At 47.9% G+C, this 21,957-nt stretch overlaps 1 protein-coding gene across 16 annotated transcripts in view; it reads left to right on the top strand.

The window, feature by feature from the left end:
• Positions 1-21,957, top strand: part of dati (zinc finger protein datilografo) — a 117,014-nt gene that overhangs the window by 79,920 nt on the left and 15,137 nt on the right. For 9 of the 16 annotated variants that reach the window (XM_076525222.1, XM_076525221.1, XM_076525208.1 and 6 more), the window contains 2 exons: positions 14,430-14,623; positions 20,062-20,091. In XM_076525222.1, coding sequence (XP_076381337.1) covers positions 14,430-14,623; positions 20,062-20,091 — 224 coding nt within the window. The remainder of the gene's footprint in view (positions 1-14,429; positions 14,624-20,061; positions 20,092-21,957) is intronic. The other 7 variants (XM_076525215.1, XM_076525211.1, XM_076525217.1 and 4 more) reach the window with 3 other exon arrangements.

The following is a 21,957-nucleotide window of genomic DNA, read 5'->3' as shown; positions in this document are numbered from 1 at the left end:
AAAAGGTAAGCCACGGCAAGAAAGGGTTCACGGGCCCGAGGTCAGCGAACCTGACACGCTTCCCTCTGGGCGGTCCGCGTCGAGCTATCGAAGAGTAAGAGGGGGGGAGAAAAAGGAAGAGGAACACGATAAAGAGTTTCGGACGGGCAGGTGGAACCGTTTTCGAGAGGGCCTGAGCGAGCGAGACGGAGCCGGCCATATGCCCGAATAATGTTCCACCCGCGTACGACCCGGCCAACCGGCGCGACGAGTTTGCCGGCATGAACCACAAGGAACCGGGCCCCGGACCCGGACCCAGCAACCTTGCCGGGCATCTCGCCAGTCGTTGTAACGAGGACACCGTCCGTGGACGGTCCTCCCCGTGTCGGAGATCGAAGTCGAAGGGGTGGCCGGAGTCGCAAGAATATCGATCACTGGGCCGGCCGTTGCCCGTTGCTCCGACACTCGACGATTCTCAAACACTCGCGGCACGTTTGCCGGTCACCGGACCAACGGATTGCTGGGAAATTATCATCGAAGGGCTGGCTATGCCACCGGGAGAGACCGTGCCCACCAGAACTTTGAAATGGCATTGGGAAAGGCGTGCATGACTCCGGTAGCCGAGTCTGGATATCTCGAGGTTCTCGTTACTTCAGCTTTCGGAATCTTTGGTAGAGTTGTCGACGATCGATTTTCAGAGATTCTAGAGGATTCGTAGTGACCGTTTTCGTATGGACGATGCTCTGCGGGAATTTTTGCTGCGACGAGAACGTTTTATGCGGGATCGCGGTGAACGACGGTGCACGAGGCTAAGTTCGTTAAGGGTGTTGGGACAGGATGGAAACTGTGTGTTCGGTTAATCTCGAGCTAGAGATCGTTCGATTGTATTTGTCAGATTTGGTTCAGTTTCGATCTTTACGTCCGCTCGGGAAGCAGCCGTTCAATTTCCGTCGAAAATCGTCCACCTTTGACAGAACTCGATCGACGCGCTGCCCGCAAAATGTTTCGTAATATCTTCCCCACGATTGTCCACGAGAAAGAGACATCCGGCCGCGCTGAAACCAGCCCGTGAAAGTACAAATTTGTACAAGCATCGCCGTCTGTCGCCCATCGATCAATCGAATTAACCGCAAACATCGATGCGCAACGATGAAAAACACCGCGGCGCACTCGAAAAAGAAACACGCTCGCGCGCGCGCGCGCCGGTCGAATCCGACAGAGAAAATTCTATCAACGTGTGCCCGTCGAGTCAAGTAGAACATGAATAATGATCATCGCGTTACCATCAATTTTAATGACACGTTTGAAAGCCAGTTTTCATTCAGCCACGGAAAGGATTCTGCCGGAATACTCTCTTCGTGTGTAACTGAACGGTTCATGTTCCAACAGTTTCATGCGAGCTGGAAATCATTTACCTTTGAGGGTTACCCAAGTTGGACGTCACGTGAATGATGATTCCCCCTGTAACGTCGTTATCCTTTTTCAGATATATCAGGTTTCATTCACATGCCGGAACGTTCGGACTTCCCGTTTAATCAGGGACCGACACTCGATGTTTCGTTAACAGTGTTACCGAGCGACACTTTACCATTGACACTGAAGCCATCGAGTGGATCCCAATAATTCGTCCTTTCTTTCGTTGTCGTTCCGAATCGGGAACATCTTTTGTTTTCGCGGCTCGAAAATTAATCAACTTATCGCTCGGTCCAACAACGTAAACGGAAACATCGTGTTTCGGGGGTATTTTGTGACAGGTACCATTAGCGCATACTTTTCCATTTCACACGAGATAGCAGACTACAGCGTCGCGGCTACGGTGAACGCGCTGCGACAGCTTTTAGGGTCTTCTAGATACTATGCTCTGGCGTTAAATTGTTCCCGACATGAGCCGTCTTCTTCCACTTCGTGGCGAAATCATTTCGAAATCATTTCAAATGGAAAAAGGTTCTGGCAATCGATCAAAATGGAAATCGCTTCTGTCTGCGCCGAAAAGCTCGACGAACGCGGATTATTTCGGCGAGCTACGGCGCCGGGGTTCCGTCATTAAATGATTCTCTTCCATTTCCCGTAAAATCCGGCCGGAATTGTGCACAGTAAATAATCCGCCGCGGCGCGAGAGGGTTTCGAGTTTTATCAAGCAAACGCTCGAGTTTCATCCGGTTCGAAAGTCATTCACCCACACACCCACACCCACACACACACACGGCTGGCCGGGTGATCGATCCGCGTCGGTTCCGGCCGGCGATTTCGAAAACAGCTATTTTTTTCGGAATTTCAGCTCGTCGAATTTTCAATCGAGCATGTCGCGCAAACCTTGCGCCGGTATTATCAATTTTTGCGGGGCGTCGGTTCGAAAACTCGTCCCCTCGATTGCGCGGGGATGCTCGTTGCCATGGTGGCTAGGTTTTGAAGAGGATGTACCGGGGTGATTTCGCCTAGACTACTGATGATGACTGTACTCTGCCCCCGTGTGCACGCCTCCGCGCGCGCCTGTGTGTGTGCGTGCGCGCGCGCGTGCCTCTGTGCGCGTCCCTGCACGTGTGTCCGAGGGATATGGGCTCTCGCACACGTACGAACGCGTCCCGCTGACACGCACACAAACCACACACATGGTCGTGAAATTTCGCACGTACGTACGCGCGGTACATTCGCCAGGGGGTAGAAATCATTAAAGGGGCGTGGCGTGCCCGTGGTTGCCCGGATGACGGTCACGTGAACCAAGATGGCCGCCGGACCGGGAGGGCTCCCCTCTTTGCAACAGTCATTTGTTATCGGCCATTTTATTTTAATGATTTCCATGCATGCGTGAAACGCTCGGCTGCATCGCTCGGCTGCATCGCTCGGGAAAGGGATGTTCTCTCTCTCACTCTCTCTCTCTCCTCTCCTAACAGCTTGTTCGCTCTCTATGCGCAGGACAAAAATCCCTAGTCCGGCATCTATCATGATTCCGCAGCAGTTAGAGCAAATCAGATTTCAATAAATCATTTATCATGGAAAATCGTGGCGAAGATACGCTTAATTCGAACGAATCATTGGAAGCACGACACGACGTCGATAGTCATCGACGGTACAACGAACGTAACATCTCGGCTGAAGTAGAACAACTATATTGTACTACTTTTGTTCTTTTTCTTTTTTAAATCGAGTTCAGAAAACGGCCCAAAATATCGCGTGCGGAATTCATTTTTCATTTACCGATCGTTATAATTGTTGAAATACTGTTGTTAAAACGTTTAGAATTATAATCATCTCCCTCTGTTACGTATTAATTCTTAATAAACCTCGGTAAGCTTGAAATTATTGCTAACATCCCTCGTTTATTATTATTTATGTATTAAATATAATTCGCGTCCGAATAATTTCATGCTACATCAATTTCAAATATCTCTCACAATTTTCGCTTCGTCTTCCTGCTGTTTACCCTTGCCAAGGCCGCACAAATAAAACGCGGTTGATCCTTCCCAGCTATCGTAATGCCGGGGCTATTGCAGCTGTTTATCATAAACCTAACAAAAGATAGGGAATTTTGTGCGGAGTCCGGCAATTCGGCCGCGCTATGGCAACGGACGAACGCGCCGCCCAGCTAACGCTGCTTTCATGCTAATTTCGGACCCTATAAATCCCGAGTCGCGTCCATTGTAATGCTCTTCGTTCTTTCGATAAATTTCTCTCGATTTCCCGATCCCGATTGGAAACGCGATAACACCGTGCAACGCAGCCCGCTGCGATCCGGCTCGACCCTCGATTGCGGCCGCGGAAACCCCATGGAACGTTTCCATGCGATATTTCACCAGATTTACTGGAAATCGAATTTTTCGGCTTCGACGATTGCGGAGATATGCACGATGATGACGCTGCCTTGTAACAAAGTTAGAGAGAATCTGTGCTTAACCCTTGGACAGCGAAACGGAGTCTCGATAACACCTTTCGATCATTTTTACGTCGATTTTTCAACTTTGCTCACCGCGGATGACAAATTTTAATCAACGGTTCGAATAAGTTGCAGTAGTTTGAAATAGAGAATTGTACAGTATCTTGAATTATCAACCGTAAAGACACCATAGATCGTTTAATCAACAATTAGAGTATATTTAATCTGGAATACTTAGTTACGAACAAGCTGTGAACAGTTCGCCCTGTGAAATTATAGCGATCAACGAGGCTAAGTTCGTGGTTATTCAAGGGCGGTTCTCACCGTCTTCTAGCGCGTTTTCAATCATTCTATTTCTCCAGAAATTTGCTCATCCTTTCTTCGATTATACCAAAAAGTTGGTCCAATTTCTCCACGAAATCGTTCCGATCGCCGTACAAAGCAAAACCGACCATAGATCCACTTAGGTTCCACGTTCATCGTGAAAGAAATCCGGCGACGATCGAGGTAATCGTCGCGTTGCCTCGATGATCGGTAATAAGCAACGGTGGCGCGAGTTAATTCGCGAGAGAATATAATCCCGCGACTCGGCCGAGACAAAAAGAGCCATAATCGCGGCAATAAAACCGGCGTTAAAATGCCGCGGTATGGTTAACCGGCCGGCCGGCCGGAACCCATTCCGGCATCTCGGTTACATTGCCGCGATTTATATTAATAATCGATCGTCGGTTACGCGCCTGTTCGATTGTTCGGAACGGCAACGTCGCCACGGTGTCGCGGCTAATAATTAATACACGCCGATTAGCGGCGGTCGTTAAGGGCTGATCGATGTCTTTTTAGAACGTTCTAAGTGATTGCTTCCCGTCGATGGCGGGACATCGATAATTCCGCGGGATGAGATTAATAGAATCCATCGGGGATCGGTGCCGTGCCGTGCCGCATTTTAATCCGCGTTTAGACGCTAAATTCATCCGAAACCGGCCCTATTCCGAATCCCGTGAACCGTAGCCGGGCTTTAATTAACGCCCACCCGAAAATAATTTTCCGCCGTTCGATCCGAAACTCGAGCGACTTCGCTCCTCGGGCCCGATCATTGCGACCCGTTCGCACGCGGAAATCGAGACGACTCGGGAAATTCTGGAAATCGGAGGATTATTATTGTGCGGCCGACGAGATTGATAGTCCAGCCGAGTGTCTATTTCCGTGGCTGCGAGGGAAAAGACGCCGCAACTCGCAATTCCAAAGAATTTAAGTTGATGCATTAATTGCTCTGTAGCATATGAGATTTGCGTGTTTGCCAGAAAATAAATTCTACGGAATTAACGAAATTATGCCATCTGGAACACTGCTAATACGAAGCATCGGTGATCAGAATGTTTAGCAATAGTATCTCGGAAGTGAGAAGACGTCACTTGCGGCGTTGTTCCTTGCAGCCATAGATTTCATCGAGAAGAACATGAATAAATGTGTTATCGAAGAACACAGGGGTGGAAATATGCATTACAGCTTGAATTTCATAGAGACGTCTCTAGGTTCTAATAAAATGTTACTCGAGGTATATTGTTCTATCAAGGTTCTTTTCATTAAGACGCAGAATGGCTAAGCTAGTTTCCACCCCTAATTGCACGTGACTGCCGATTTCACGCATTTGTCACAGAAATGAATAGATCGAATGCGAAACAGAGAAAACATTTATCCAATACGAGAATATTGTTGTATTACTGTGAATTAATTCGAACGATCGAGAAAAGAAATAAACGTCTCCGTAGTTTCCACGACTTGTAGTTAACGGAGACAAATTTTATTTCACATGGAAGCACGCGGTCTACGTGCAAAATGATCACGCAGAATTGATATTTCTAAAACAAAAAAATAAAAATAAAAATTACACCATAAAACTGTCGACCAGCATCAAATTCCCGACAGAATAAAAAAGAACAAGTGTCATCGGGCTAAACGAGAGGGCAGAAATGTTCGAATTATTTCATTGAAATCTCCGGGAACCAGAGGCATTGCAACAACAACAACAAAAAAACGAATTCTATAAAACGCTATGAAATACTAGCGAGCGAATATTCGCTGGGAAATCGACGGATCATTTTGGCGTCCGCTCAAAGGCATCATCGAGTGGAGAGAGAGAGGGCGGGTCCGGGTGGAAACATAAAACCGGCATAGAATATCGCAAAAATGACTCGGCTACATTTCACCGAATATTATTTTGGAAACATTATTCGATCGTGACGCCGGCCACGCAAAAATCCCGGACAAATTCGCCGGCCCCGGTTCGATGACCGCGCCCGGCTATCCGGTCAGCGAGGGGATGAATTTCGCGAAATTCTCGAAAACGCCGCTCGAATGCTCACAAAGACACGTCGGCAGCGCGTAAATTTCTCTTGAATTCTGGTTGGTCGACCGGCCTGGAAAACGAAAAAACTAAAAATAAAATACGAGAGAGAGAGAGGAAGGGAGGCAGAGAGAAAATCGTCATCGAGCGTGGGGCAGAAATGGGGATGCGAGGGTGGGTCGCAGCAGCCGACAAATATCATCGGCGATACACAAATACATTCCAGCCGGCGTTCGAGCCGAGCATTCATTCTCATCCCCGATTTTTCGCTCGGCAACTATGTATTCGTTCTCCCCTGTTCGCGAAATTCAAGGCATCGCATGAATAGAGACCGGGAGACTGGGAGACGGGGAGAGAGGCGACGAGGGAGGGACGAGGTCATCGCAACGGGCTGGACGCACACGTGTGTGTGAGTGCGTGCAATTTAATGATTTCCAGCCGGAATTTCGATGACGGCAACTGGGAACGGGGATGAAAATCTGCCCCCTCCCTCCCGGGGACTGCGCGATAAAGAGGGATGCCAATGGCGGCCAGGGAGCGACAGAGACCGAAAGAGAGAGAGAGCGAGAGAGAGAGAAGATCGTGTATGCAGACCGGAGAAGCGGGTTGGTCAGGGCCGTGGTCGTTGCACACGCGCAAAATCTCGCGGGAGAAACAAAGAAGAAGAGCGACACGGAAATCAGCCGTCGGGATGGAGGGAGAGAACGATGGACACACCGGGCGAAAGAAAAGGGGGTGGGAGGCACAGAGAGAGGGCGGCTGGAATAGAAGAGGAAACGCCGCTAGAACGAGAGAAAGCGGCGGAGGAGTGCACGCTCGTGCACACATGCACACGACGAGAAAGAGAGAGAGAGAGAGAGAGAGAGAGGGAGGGGGAAGAGAGAAAGAGACAGGACGTAAATTTTCTAGCGGTGCGTTCATTTGTTCGTTCAACGAAATGCGAATGCATTATACATGGATTGCAGGGGACATTAATTTTCTGCCGTGGACGTGTAGTGGGCCGTGGAGGGCCGCTGGGTGGTCGCCGTTTCCACGGTCGAGGCAAGAGGGTTGCAAAGGAGGAGAGGGGTCGCCGGAGGAGGGACGAAGGGTGAGTGTGTGCTGTGCACGAGTGCATCGAAGAGAGCCGGCCAGTAGAGAGAGAGAGAGAAAGAGAGAGAGAGAGAGAGAGAGTGAGAGAGAGAGAGAGCACGAGAATCGGAGAGAGCGTGGATAGGAGAAGAGGATACCGGGAGATCGAAAAGCCCGGGAGAGAAGAAGACGGAGAGACCGCGAAAGAGGCGAACAGAATCGAGGCCTGTGGCGGTTTCGTTGCTCGCACACGTCCAACCACGTGCCAGCTCTCTTTCCGGCGCTTTCTATACACACGCTGGCCCGAGGTCGCTCGGTGATTTTGACGAGTGGACGAGGAAGCTCTTCCAACGGCTACCTTGCCCGCGGATGCGAAGAAATTTCGGTTTTCGACGATACCCCTGAAAAAAATATGCGTTCCGATGATTTCCGATAGCGATGCATAGTTGCAGGAGTTACGTGGTTGTCCTTAAAGGTCGGCGAAAGGGTTGTTGGACACTTTGTGGACATGTAAAAGGTGGAAGTTGTGGTCTCTGGGATCATACGACACGATCGTAGCCTCCGCGAGGCCTTCTTTGCGACAGTGCAGTGTTATCTGTGCAACGATGCAACGATCAATGTGGCATTACCTATGCAACAATGCGCTAATCAAGGTTAGATTAAAGCGAATGCATCGTTTGTCATGTTCAACATTCACCGGCGTGATATGAGAACGGAACAACATTTACGAACGGCCTAGTAGACGATAATAAACTCCGCGATCTATGAATAGGAGGCAGATTTCGTTCTTTCTCTTCGAAATCGGTATCACTTGAAACAATTGTCGTCCCAGTTTTCATCCAAAATAACCGACTGTATCTTATTTGCAATTCAAACAAATGTACAACACCGAAGCAGCATCGTACGAGATGCATCGTCGTACATCCGAGGGTTGTGTGCGAGCTAAATGACAATGCCGAATGAAATCATTGAACTATCATTGAGCTTAAAGTTATCACTGGGTTAACGCTAAATTAACACTAGGTTTACGGAAATGACGGGCGAGAACGACGAGTCACAAATTTCCTAATTTACGATTATTCGTTAATTTTATTACGAATACAATTATTAATTAATTCGAATATAATCGTGATTAAATATACATTATATATTATATATTATTCAATATGTCCGTTACTTGCGACAAATATTGCCACAACGCTCAGACCTTAAAAATCAGAATAAATGACTTATCGTCGCTTTCATAAACCAATACAAAATTGCTGCATCTAGCGATCCGTAAATCCAGAATTAAACGGTATGCAACGCTGCTCAGATTTTACATCGTACGACAATCCTGGTTTCAAACTGTACCGAAAAAGAAAAAACCGCCGAAAGAAGCATCGCGGAGGAGTCTCCGCGATCGTAAAGACTCCGAAAAAAGGAGAGGGATGAAGAATCCGAGCGGTTCCGGCGCCAAAAGGCAAAGAAATTCGACTGTCTGCTCGCAAAACTGCCAAAAACCGAGAAAACCAGGGTGTGCGAGCGACCGTTCATGCGGCTGACAGGAGCGGGTGGGCCCGAGCACGGGGTGGCAACGCAGGCTCGCGGGCTGAGAGGCGGCCGCGCGCTGACAAATAATCAAATATATCGCCACTCTCATTTGATATTCCAAGCTAGTGCAGGTGATGAATGTAATGACGTTCTACACCGGGCAGGGAATTACGGTCGTCGAGCAAAATTTAATGTCGATGCATGTTTAGCCGGGCGGCGAGAGAGCTACACGGAAAGGCATTAAACCGTCGCGGGGGAGTAAAAAGAGCATCGGGGACACGAATATGTGTGTCCAGTGAAACGCATCGATCCGCTCGAAGGGGGTATATGGTGGGGACCAGACATGCAGGAGAAAGGAGCCGGCAGAGAAAGAGAGAGAGATAGAGTGAGAGAGGGAGGGAGGAAGGGTGGTCGTTTGGTCAATTGTCTGAATAGCGAGCAATTAACCGGCGTCGGATTTTATTTCGCCGCGGATGATAAAGAAACAGAAAATCGCGAACAAGGGACGGCGGGGTGGGGAGAGGGGAGGCGAGCGAAACGGAAAGAGAAGAACACAGAGAAGCGGCGAAGGACGCGTACATTACAAAGTTAACGAAGCCACGCTCGATCCGAACGGAGCCCGGGGTTCGTCGAACGACGTTAATGGACCATTCTCCGCGAATCGCCGCTTCCGGTTTAAATAAGAGCCGAGCGCGCAAGAAATGGCCATTGTGCCGGCGCAGGAGAGCGCGTGTTGATGCGCGTTCATTCAGCGACTGTAAAAGAAACCCGCGCGCGGCCGTTTCACCTCATCGCGGCCCGATTATTAGCTCGTTTTTAATTGCTGCGGCCAGATACGCCGGCTATCACTCTTATGGTAATACCGGCGTGCACCCCTCCTCCACCCCCCGGTAATGTAAGTAAGTGATGGAACCGCAGAGATTGCCTCGCGGAAGATACCGGCCGCGGCTGGTTCCGGAATCGCAGATTACTAATTGGAGCCCGCTAATTAAGGGTCGACGGCTGTTAGACCCCGCGTCATTGATAATGTCCGGGGAATTAACGCGGCAGAAAAAGAAACCCGACCGCCCCGTAAATTCTCGATCTTGTTTGCCGTTCGTCAGCCGGACGAGTCCGTCGAGGGCTCGCGGAGAGTGGTTTCTTCGGGTATTTCGGTGAGTGGAAAATTTTCGAAAAATTCCCACCTTTTCCGTGTCGACGCTCGTCGACGATAAAAGCAAATACTCGAACATGTAAGGTACAGGCGAGTACAAATAATGAGGTAATTCGCAGGTACTCGACGGCGATAAGTCGACGGAAAAAATTGCCGCGGCGCCGATTGCTCTATCTGATAAAAGTAAATCCTTATCGCAATTTCACCGTGCACCTGAAATATCTTCCAAATTACCGCAATGTCCAGCTTTGGAAATATTCCAGGGAAAGAAAGAGAAGAACGAAATGAGGAAATAATTCCTGCAAATTACGTTATTCGCGCTAAACGTCTTCATCGAATCACGCTATCGTTTACCGCGGATCGGTAAATAAAACCGCGAATTCGGTTCGACAGAATGCTATTAACACTTGCATTAACGGCTAATGAACGTGATCGGGAAAAGAAACATCGTGCAACGAGATAATAAGGATCGGATAAAAAGCGAAGACGAGGCTCGAATAAAACGGTTGATTTTATTATTAAAAACCGCGCTGCGATTGCACTTTTTGAGCCGGCGATCGAGAAAGGTATTAACGTGCTTCCGGTAGGCATAATTGCTGAATCGTTTGCTAACGACCGAACGTTAATTCCCGGGGCAGAGCTTTTTAGTGGGAAAGGAATGCCATTGATAAATTCATTAACGCCAACCGAGCGATGACACGGTGCACCGGTGCATCGGTGTTCCTTGTAGATGGGAACACGATAAAATTTAACGCGTGTACACGAGCCGCCTAAATAAACGCCAATCATAAAACGGTGCCTGGTGGCGCCTGTAAAAATGATAAAGTAAAGCTCGTAAAAGTAATAGTTTACGTATTGGCTATAACATTTGCCACGCGCTACACGTTGCCTTCGGATCTTGCCTCATCTTTCTCCCTCTCTCTTTTCCTCTCTCTTTCTCTCTCTTCTTCGCTCCACCTCTCTCTTTTGCTTCCCTCCTCCCTCTCTCTCTCTCTCTCTCTCTCTCTCTCTCTCTCTCTCTCTCTTTCTGTCTTCTTAGACCGCGGAAGCTCCTGCGTCCCCTTATTCACCGGCGAATGGGATATTTTGCATTCATGTATTCATCGGGCGGCACAATGCGATAAATAATTTTTACGTCGCGTCCTCCTGGCTGTGCTATACTCCGCGTACAATCCGGTAACGAGAATACCGCGCCAGCGACAACGTGTCGTTCCGTGGAAACTCGAGAGAGAGCATGATCCTCGCTAGCAACGACAAATGATCCTACCAATTGTTTTATTCCTGTTTCGTTTTTTCTCGATGACGCCGGGCTGTTGCAAACCATATGCGCTCGATGGAAATACTACAGCGAAAATTTTGCATAGTTGTAAGTTCAACGTTCGAGGTGTGAACGTTCGTTAGAATTATTAGAATGGAATACATGCTCAGCTCTACTTCGGCGTTCAATGTTTCGTCGTAGAATTGCTAGAATGGAAACTCGAATTATTAGAATGGACGATCCGCTTTAAGTTGAAAACATTCGTTGGACATTATTAGAATGGAAGTCCCGTTTTAAGTTAAATATTTGTTCGAATTATCGCAACGATAGTTCCGCTTTAAGGGTAAATGTTTGTCGGAATCATTAGAATGGAAGCACCGTTTTAAGTTAAATATTTGTTAGAATTATTAGAATGGAAATTGCGCTTCAAGTTAAACATTCATTAAAATCATTAACAGCGAAAACTCGCACGGTAATTTCCGGGGGTAAACAGTTCCGGCGACTTTGCAACAAATACATCAATTTTGTAGCGCGTTGTTCGAATTTAAATAAGAAGAAACGTAAAGCCAGCGATTTTGAATGCAACACGTTCGAATTTCGGAAACTCGTGCACGGGCATTACGTTGCGAAAACGGTGCGGTGCAATTAATTGATTGGCCTTTTTCTTTTGTTTACGAAAGTAATCGCTTTCTTTGGATCGGAAGTAAGCGTGCGGCAAATTACGTGGCGGCCCCTTAAAAATTTAACGAATCGCGTGGTTCGAGCAACGCCGCTGGAGAGCGGCCAACTATTTTTCCGCGCGTCCCGTTTTTAATAAAGACGGCCGATCGGCGAAATAATTCCGTCGGTACCGTAATAATCCTTCGATTTTAATGAAAATCCTGGCACGGTGTTTCCCTTAAAAACTGCCCGGAAAATCGTTCTTATCGAGAATCTTGTAGCCGGAGCGCCGATAAGCCAATATCGAGTCCCGTTGGATCTTATCGGACTATTTTTATTAAAGCTTCGATCGGTCTGAATAAAAGATGAATCCCAACGAAGGAGTAATCGGCGGAACGGTATCGAAAGAGGAAGAGAAAGAAGGAGGAAGATAGAGAGAGAGAGAGAGAGAGAGAGAGAGAGGGGAGGAGGGATGAAAAAGAACGAGGGTAAAAAGAGAACCGGGGAGGAATGTCGATATTAATAAAAGTTAAATTGAGCCAATCGCTGGCGTTGTTCGGAATCCGCGGCGGGACGGGAAAGAAAAACGCAATAAAAATTGCAAGGATCCGCCGTTGCTCGTCCGTGGGATTGATTAATGGCCGCGGAAGATATTACTCCGTCGACGATCGTGTCCGTAACGTTAACCGCGCGGCTCGTCTAATAATCATGCGGGCGAACCTTCCATAAATAATTTCGCGGCGATTAAGATCGCTGCTTGCAAGTACGTTCCCCCCGACTCGTAGGAGACGACACGGTTTGAAAACCGCTCTGTCGAAACGCGGATCGACAGACTTGTAAATCTCCGATGAAAAATCGCGGCGCGGGAGGAGAGAAAAAAGCGTGCGAGGGATTAAAAGTTGTCGGGTGAAACACGGTTAAGGATTATTAATGTACCGGCGACAGGAAGACACGACACGGAAGCAACGAACGCATCCGTCGTTTTAAATCAGCCGTCGGGTTATACGGGTTGTTGAAACACCGGCTCTAATGGCCGTTTTAAAACGAGTGGCATTTTTTACGCTCACCCCTAAATCTCGCCGGTGATACCTGTTGCTCGCGTCCCCCGGAAAAAAGTTGTCTCGGGCTCCCGTATCTCGGCTGTGTGCTCTCTCTTCCTCTCTCTCTCTCATCCTCTCTTTTTCCCTTTTTTTTACTCTCGTTTTGCTCTCGTCCACTCTCTTTCTCTCTCTCTCTCCCGCTCGTTCTCCCTTTCGCTTTCTCTCTTTCTCTCAGTTCCCGTCCCGTCCAACCACCCTATTAGTATTAAACGATCGCGATAAAAATTGCAGTCACTCGTTTAGCCAGTCTCCGCATAATTTCGTGTAATTTTCACGTGTGAAACGCCGGGAATTAATTCCCCTTTTATCCACTTCGGCTTCCACCGGTTCGATCCGTTCGTTGTCCGGCTGGAAAGCACGCTGTCCCGCGGTGAATTCATTAAATCGAGAGAGGCGATGCGTTCTCTCTATCGGCGTATCTTTTTATGCAATCCAACCCGATGACGCCCTCGTTACACGTTCGAATATACGAGCCATTTTACTCGAGTTTTCCGCTCTTTACGGCCGAACCATACATCTTCGCGCGTAGAACTTCGGCGCGACACGAATAAAATTATCTTTTATTAATCGTTTTAGATTCTTCGAGTCTTCGTGCTGTTTTAAGTTGCGCGCATTCATCCTAGGCTATTTACCTTGACGATTCTGCATTCTCGGGGAACTCCTTCAATCCGCTTTTTACATCGCATACGATCCCACGGTTTTATGGATTCGGTATGATTGCGGCTATTACGCGAATAGGATAGAAAAGAGCGAATACGTTTAACCATCCGGTGGATTGGATTCCGATTACGGATCCTCGTGCGAAATCAAAGTCGTCCGCATTAATTTCCAGGAACGAGAATTACGCGAACATCTAAGTCATCTCGCCAGGGTTCTTCGATAATTTTAGAGACGTTACTTTTTGTCGTCGAACCTACGGTTACGGTCTACTTAACTACGGCCACCGCGTTCCACCACTTCGCGAACTTTTACCTGTTAAAAATATTTCACTAACTACCGCGAGATCATTATTTCGATCTGTTCAATTAATTCTTCGTACACGTTGGAACTATCTGATGTTTTATATCTTCCAAATATGTCATCGAATATTTTATAGAATCGTGAGTAAATCGTCGAGCGAAAAGCGACTTTTCTTTGTCGCTTCGAGCGCGATAATGCATGCTACTCGCCGCGGAGAAAAAAAAGGTCTCCGCCGCGAAAGAGTTGAACAAAAGCGAATTCCGCCGGTAATCGGCCTGCGAAAGATCCATAAAAATCTGGCGAATAACAAACGAAGACCGGCTTTCACAGGTGCGAACCGCCTCGATTTTTCAGCGACTGCTCGTGACACAGATTCGCGAAGAAGTCCGGGGGGGAGGGCGGGGCGTGCAGCGGAGGGGAAACGGTGGGGAAAAATTCGCGAAACCGTGCGTATCTTGCATTCGACTCGGGTCTCAGGAGACACACATTTCTGATTGCAGGTGAACGACCGTACAAGTGCCATCTACCGGATTGCGGGCGGGCGTTCATTCAGCTATCGAATTTGCAGCAGCACCTTCGGAATCACGACGCCCAGGTGGAACGGGCGAAGAACCGGCCGTTCCATTGCAGCATCTGCGGCAAAGGCTTCGCCACAGAATCCAGCCTTCGTACCCACACGTCGAAGGTCAGTCATGTATGTACCAAATCCGACGTCCAACAACACCACCACCACCAACAACAACAACAACAACAACAACAACAACAACAGGCATTTTGGCTACATAACGCGGTGCTCGCACACGACAATAAATATTGAATCCACGCTCGGGACGATCCGGAGAATCTCGGGTCTCTAGAATCTCGGAATACGGTTGTACACTTTATACGTGCGAACCTCTCGCTCGCACGTCGATTCTCTTATTCTCTATTCACGCATTCTGCAAACCGACCATTTCGTCTGCTCTCTTTGTTCTAATAATAACCGGTAACGTTTTCTTCAATCGCAATTTTATTGGTAATCCGCTGGAAAAAGAAACAAAAAGAAACGAACGCTCTTCTTGCCGGGACGTGCGCAACGCCTAATAATCATAATAATAGTGACACAATAACGTTTAACCGCGGCACGGAACAACGCGTTTCTCTATATGCACACATGGTGGCGGGTGGGTCACGCTTCTCTCCGTGCGATTCTGCAGATCCATTCCCTTCTCGATCGTTAGGCATCCATTCAACCCCCTCAGACTACGTTCCATAGCGCTTCGCTGATGAAAAAAAAAATAGATAGACGACGAACCGAATCGAACCGAACCGCGTCGCGTCGCGTCGCAGGCAGCAGAACTCGACGCACGGTTCGCGAAATCTCTGTTGAAATCTGATCGATCGAACGTACGAACGGGAAAGAAAAACCGCCGTGCAGAGAGCGTCCGCTGCCGATCCGCGAGAAGAAGAGATCTCCTAACGGTAGCTTAGATCGTTCTTTGCTGGGCTCTTCGTTAACACGCTTTTTGGGGGACTGCTTTTGGTGGTGTGGTACTTCTCGCCGGGCTTCTCCCCTCGCAACGGGAGTTCGCAGAGCAAACGCGAGCGATTCTCGAAAAGAAACGACAGGCCCGATTCGGGAGAAACGGAGAACCGATTGAAAGTCGCCGAGGGACGTTTTACCGATACGCAAGCGAGCTCGCGCGTCTCCTCGGGCCCCGACCGAGGTGCGATATCGAGAAAGGAAGAAGGAAATGCTCGACTCGAGAGATAAAGAAACGGTGTACAGCACGAGGAAGAGAAGAGGAGAAAAAATCGGCTGATCCGGGAAGAAGATCGTTCGAAGAGCGGGAGAGAGAGAGAGAGAAAGAGAAAAAGAGAGAGAGAGAGGCGCTTAATCGAATTCACCCCTTCTCGGATCGCTGGCGCTCGCTGGCACCGATTACCAGAGGAATCTTGTACCGTGGGGTGGTTTTTTGCCGGGGCTCGTCGGAGCAACTGAATTTCTCAACCCTTTCGCCGCGCCGGGCACATGTCTTGGCGAAAAAACGTGGGAAGGCATCTGTCGGGAGCCGTCCGTGACTCGGTCCTGCCGCGCCTTTTTCTCCTCTCTCTCCCAGGCCTCCTCCTCGTCCCACTCTCGCTTCCCCTCTCGTACTCTCTCTTTCACTCTCTTTCACTCTCTCTCACTCTCCTACTCTCTCTCTCTCTCTCTCTCTATCACTCTCTCTATCACTCTCTCTATCACTCTCTCTCTCTCTCTCGGTCTCTCTCTCTCTCTCTAACTCTGTATTCGCGCGTTCCTCAAGATTCGCGCTTCTTTCCGCGCCGCTGAAAAAAGCACGGTCCGGGACCGGGCTGCTCTTTTTTGCCGGGGCCAATTAGACCGGGTACGTTGCGTAACCAGTCGTAAACTTAACCGACCTACCTTCGCGAAGAAGAGGAAGCGATAAAACCGGCGACCGATTATCCATTAGCGTCGCGACGAACGCGCGCCAAAGGCCGTGTCCGAGTCAACACCGTCCCCCTGGGAGCGCATCCACCCCCCGTCCGGCCTGCCGGGAACGCGCGGTTCAATCGAAAGTTTGATTAAAACTCGAATATTAAAGCGTCGACCGGACGCACAGTTTTTAGCGTATCGGGAATCAGGTGCGTCGGTACGCGCGGGCACGCGACCGTAATCCGCGGCCAATAAATATCGCTCCTTCGGCGGGATCGTTTTAATTGAAAGCTAATCCGCGGCTAAAAGCTCGCAAGCCTCTCTCTCTCTCTCTCACTCTCTTCCTCTCTCTTTCTGCCGGCCGATAAATCTCGCTTCCCACGGGGTAGAGGGGCGGCGGGGGAACGGGTCCGACACGAGCAAGAGGAAAAATCGAGGTGGATGAAAAGAAGGAAGAAAAGCGAGGCGAGCCGAGGATACCGGGTAGTGGATCTCCCGCGACGCAGAGAAGTAATTAAAAGCCGCCAGCGCGACAGAAACAGAGTCGACCCGCTGCAAATAAAATAAAACGAAACAAATGGAGAGAAGACGGAGAGAGAGAGAGAGAGAGAGAGAGAGAGAGAAAGGGAGCGAGAGAAAGAGGGCGAGGGAGGGAGAGAGAGAGACAGAGACGGAGAGCCCATCTCGCGCGGCTAATCGAATTTTCGCCAGGGCAGATTTCTTGAAATTGTTTTCGCTATTCCAGGCTATCTACTAGCCCCCCGGTTTCGTCCGTCGTTCCTTCTCGAACCGGCCTCGGCTCGCTGCCGGCCTGATAGCTAATGGATCGTTGTTGGAAAAGAAAAAACCCCGGATGGGCGAGAGAGAACGAAGAAAGACAAAGAGAGAGACTGACGGAGAGAGAAAGAGAGAGAGAGAGAAGAGAGGAAGGAAGAGCAAGAGAAAGGGGAAATGAAAGAGTTATACTGTGGGTCGAGGCCTGGCGTGTCGGCGAAACATTATCCCGGCCGAGAAAGACAATACACTCCGAGTACAATATTATAATAGGCCGGAGCGTAAATGTATTATGGAGAACGATCGGTAGCCAGCCATAGAAACTTGCGTTTCCTACGACCCCCCTTCTTCTTCTTCTTCTTCTTCTTCGTCTTCTTCTTCTTCTTCTATCTCCCTCCTCCCCCTTTTCAACCCCTTCCTGAACCGTGCTCTATCCGCTGGTACACGCTTCCCTTCGCGCGTCTTGTACGAACTGTTACCCCTTTCTTTGTTCCGTTTTCTTCGAGTGAGATCCGCGGAACACGAGCTTTCGACTCCGATTCGATAGACAGCGGGACGCACCGGTCGCAAAAGAGAATCCGGAGACTCTCTAGATGAAGAGAGGAAGGGAGAGAGAGAGAGAGAGAGAAAGAGAGATACACTGAAATCGTTTTCAATCGTTGTTGGTGCACGCGGAACACAGTCACCGAGAGTTTCAACGGGAAAGTTTTTCATGGATTGTATAATGCGCGAGTCGGCCGACGGAAAAATCGCAACGCCGAGATAAGATAAGACGCTCGATGGCGAATCGTCTATCTGCTAGAGTGACCTATATGCTCGTCTTGCCGACGCTAGTTTTTGTCGATCGATCCAAACCGACAGACTGACACTTTGTTCAATTATCAAGGCTCCTGGGCGCTCGGCGTTGCGATTTTTAGGGGAGCCCACCCCCGGGTGGAGGAATTTTCGTTCGTAGATTTTAGGTCTCGATACAACGGTCGTGTTTTAGTCGCGAATGTTACGATTTCCTCGGCGAATGTAAATTTAGAAGCAACGGGTTCAAGATTTTCGCGATTTCTATCTGGGACTGCACGTTTCGTATGCACCAATGGCCAGGGCTGTCGATGAACAGTGAGAACTTTTCTTGGGAAATAGTCGGGTTCGTTCGCGATCTACGGGGACGAGAATTCCAAATGAGTAGAGCGATTTTTCTTTTTTTCATAATCGTTCGATTTTGATATCTGGACAGATTTTTAGTAAAGTTCCTAAATTTTTTTAGATGAATGGCAAAAATTACTTGAGGAATATATATGCTAACTTTTGATAGAGAATCGATCTCAGAAACCAAACCGATCAGCTGCATAAAGTAAAATCCGCAGAATATTTCCTTTCCCTTTCGATCGATCGAAACAATATTAAATTGCATCAAGCTTGGCTGAAATTCGTATTCAACGATTCCTAAAAATTGCTTCAGCACAGTGTTGTGCATAAAGCACAGCTAACATTAGTATGTCTCGATTTTTCAATTCCATACACTCATTTTTATTACAAATTCATCGAATCTGCAATCTACAAATGAACGATTCAAATGAAAATGTTAACGATGAAATGCCACTGTTTTAAATACAGCTAACATTACTATTTCTCAAGTTTTCAATTTCACACTCTTATTTTTATTACAAATACATCAAATCTGCAATGTACAAATTAATATTCGATGTACATGTTTCCTGAATGATTCAAATCAAAATGCTAGAAATAAAATGAAGCTGCTTTGAATACAGTGCAAATTCGTATTCCTCAACAGTCTAAAAATCGATGCAACAAATTAAGCGCTGTTAAAATTGCTGTTCGAACAATTCCTCCCGCATAGTACGTAAAGAAAAGTTTCCGCATCCATAGAACGGTGTATAATGGCAAATAAACTGTACGAAAAGATTGGAAAAGCCGCAAATAGAAAGCGCAACTAGCGAAATTGGAGCAAGGGGGTTGATCGGGGTGGTGTTCTGTGAAACGAACGGCCGCGTGCGAGTGGTAAAAAGTAAAAAGTGTTCTCGCCGTTTATCGAACAGCCTAATAACGAGGTGTCGAACAATTAAGGGGGCCGGGGTTTAAAAAAAGGAACGAAAAGGAAATTCGGAGCACTGCGAACTCGTGGGTGGCTGGGTTTCTTCGCTGCTTCTCCCGCCGCGTCTTTACCCACTTTCGCGTGGCGCGGAGCCTTCGTATTTATCTGTAGTTTAGCGGTACAAGGGTTGAATGTCGTGCAACACGATACGCAACCCCTTCTGCCTGGCAGACTTTCTCGTACCTTCGACCTTCTTCCGACTCACCTCCGGGGGCCTTCTGCCCCTCCTGCCCCACCATCCCCCCCGGCCCGCTCTCTATCCCCATCAAGTTCCCTCCCCAACCCTCTTCTTAATTGCCCGAGCGCGCGGAGCCTCGGTAAAAACTCGTTAGCCATTAGATTTATTTTTCCTCGCCACGGGGATCTCGTTCCGTGTTCTAAAAAGCCGCTGCTTTCTCTCTCTCGACACTTTTTTTCCAAATTCACGTCGTCGTCGTCGTCGTCGTCGCCGCCGCCGTCGCGATCGTCGCGGTTAAAATAATAATATATCAAAATTACGAAAAAAGCGAAGAGAACAATTCGAATTCGTGTAAAAAGAAAAGAAAAGAAGAGAAAACGAAAAGGAAAGATCAAAATTTCGGCCAACAAAAAAAATAAAAAATAAAAAAGGAAAGAGAAATCAATTCAGAAAAAGCACCCGTCGAAAAACACGAATAATAAAACGCTTGTTCCATTTATCTTATTCCTCTCGTACGTGGGACGTTGGATGGGCATAAAGCAAAAAATAAAAGGAAAATAAAGAATGAATGAAAATTACGAAAGATTAGAATGTTTTCAAATAAGAATTAATGCAAATTGATCTCCATTTCATGCTGGTCTCTCTTTGTCGCAGTGTTCCAAGTACCCATGGCAACGATTAAAGGTAAAACGATCGGGTCAATAACGGCAGAGCCCATGGGAATTCCTTTCGGGTGTAATTTCGATTCTCGCTTGCAAAACTTTCGCCTTTCATGTTCCACGTAGATCCTCCGCTCGAGACGAGACGAGTGTGCGTCGTCGCCTGTAACGTCGACGACACTGCGACTCGTTATGCTCTTTTCCGAATCGATACTTTCACCAGCGGGATATTAAAAGAAACCTCGAAACAGGATAAAATTCGAAGGAGAGTAGAAATAGGCGCCCTCCACGTGTTTGGTATCTGGCACTCGTTCGTTAATTAATTGACTCCCTCCCACGTGTCCCCCACTCCCCTGATTTCCCACCGTCTCGAAGGAGCCCCTAAACGGATCCAATAATCGAAAACGATTCCGTGTGTGTTCGCCGATCCTATCGGGACCTGGAAACGTCGCGTTCGCGTTCGCGTTACGCTCTCGGCTTGCGGTTCACCGGCTCGCGAAATTCTCGCCGCTCGTTAGTTCTTTCTTTTCTTCTTTTTTTTTTGTTGCCGCTCTCTCTCTCGCGATCGGGACGAGAGGATAAACCACGTCCTCCACCTCCGCGCGGAACCTCCCCCTCGTGCGAATAAACATCGTCGTCTGGCGAAACTCCAGAAGGACTTCGCCGGTTTCGCCGCGTTAAAATAGAAAAGTGGGACGGCCTTACGTGGCGGCTCGCACACCATCCTCCCAGAAGAAGAATTCCTTCGGCGAAAGCTTTTGGTAATTATACACCGTCACCAGAAACGAACGTCCGCGAACGAGAGTTGCGCGCACGCACACGCGGCGCGATTTTTCAATAATCCGTCGTAGAGCGGCTCGTAAGCACGCCCGTTAGTTTCTCGAACGTGCAACATTTCTTCGCTGCAACAGTTTTCGAACGCATTAGCGGTCTATTCTCGTGCAGCAATATCAATAAATCAATAGCATCGAGCCTCAGAAATAAAGAATCCTTAAACTGTCGACGTTAAATTGCAATCTGATAAGAATAACTTGAAGGTCGTTTAAAGGTCAACTATTGCACATGGCTGAACTTGCACTTGCCCCTTTGCCGCTGAACTCGCTGTTATCTTAATAAACAAAAATTAATAGCTTCGACAACTGCGATAGAGGCAAGCTTCGGTACATTATTTTTCGATTATTACGCGAGTCCCTCGAGATTGCAGAACTTTAGTAGTAGAAAGAATTGTAACGTACGAGCATAAATACCGGAGATAGTTTCATTTTTGCGTTAGGTGATTCAAGAGATTAGCACAGATTAGCCTGTTTTCTCGGTGTTAATAAACTTGAACGACTCGAGCAGCTCTGTTTATTTATAATTGTGGTTATCACTGCTTAAGAAGTAGATCTATCCAACAACCATGCTGGATACTTTCAATTTCTTAATTATTCGATAATATGTACTTTAAAATATTATTTGAAATACTTACAATAATAATAATATGTATTGTCTCAAGATCTCCCACAATTTCTTAACACTTCGAATGCCAGCAGCTTTCTAATGTTCATTTTAAAGTATAAGCTTGAGAATTCCTTAAAAAATTGTTCAAAAGTGACAGCAATTTCATACATAATTCGACAAATTGCTCGGATCCGCATAATTTAACAACTTCTTCCGAAACTTGTTATTTGAGAGAAAATGATCGAGCTGCTTTTACGGTCAAAGATTGAAATTAAAGTGCATCGATTACCTACAAATTGCAAGCAGAGTTGCTCGAACCGTGGTAACGTAACGAAGGCCGCAGAAATCAGCCGGACCTCGACCCGTATAATTGCCAAAATCTTTCGAGAAGAAACGCGGTCGACCCCTCGCTCTCACCCCTTCCCGGTCCCCGACATTTTTTTCTTCCGCA

The sequence above is a fragment of the Megalopta genalis genome, chromosome 11 (assembly GCF_051020955.1).
Source record: "Megalopta genalis isolate 19385.01 chromosome 11, iyMegGena1_principal, whole genome shotgun sequence".
Lineage (NCBI taxonomy): Eukaryota > Metazoa > Arthropoda > Insecta > Hymenoptera > Halictidae > Megalopta > Megalopta genalis.
The sequence above is the reverse complement of the archived record's forward strand: the minus strand, read 5'-3'. Positions and strand labels throughout refer to the sequence as shown.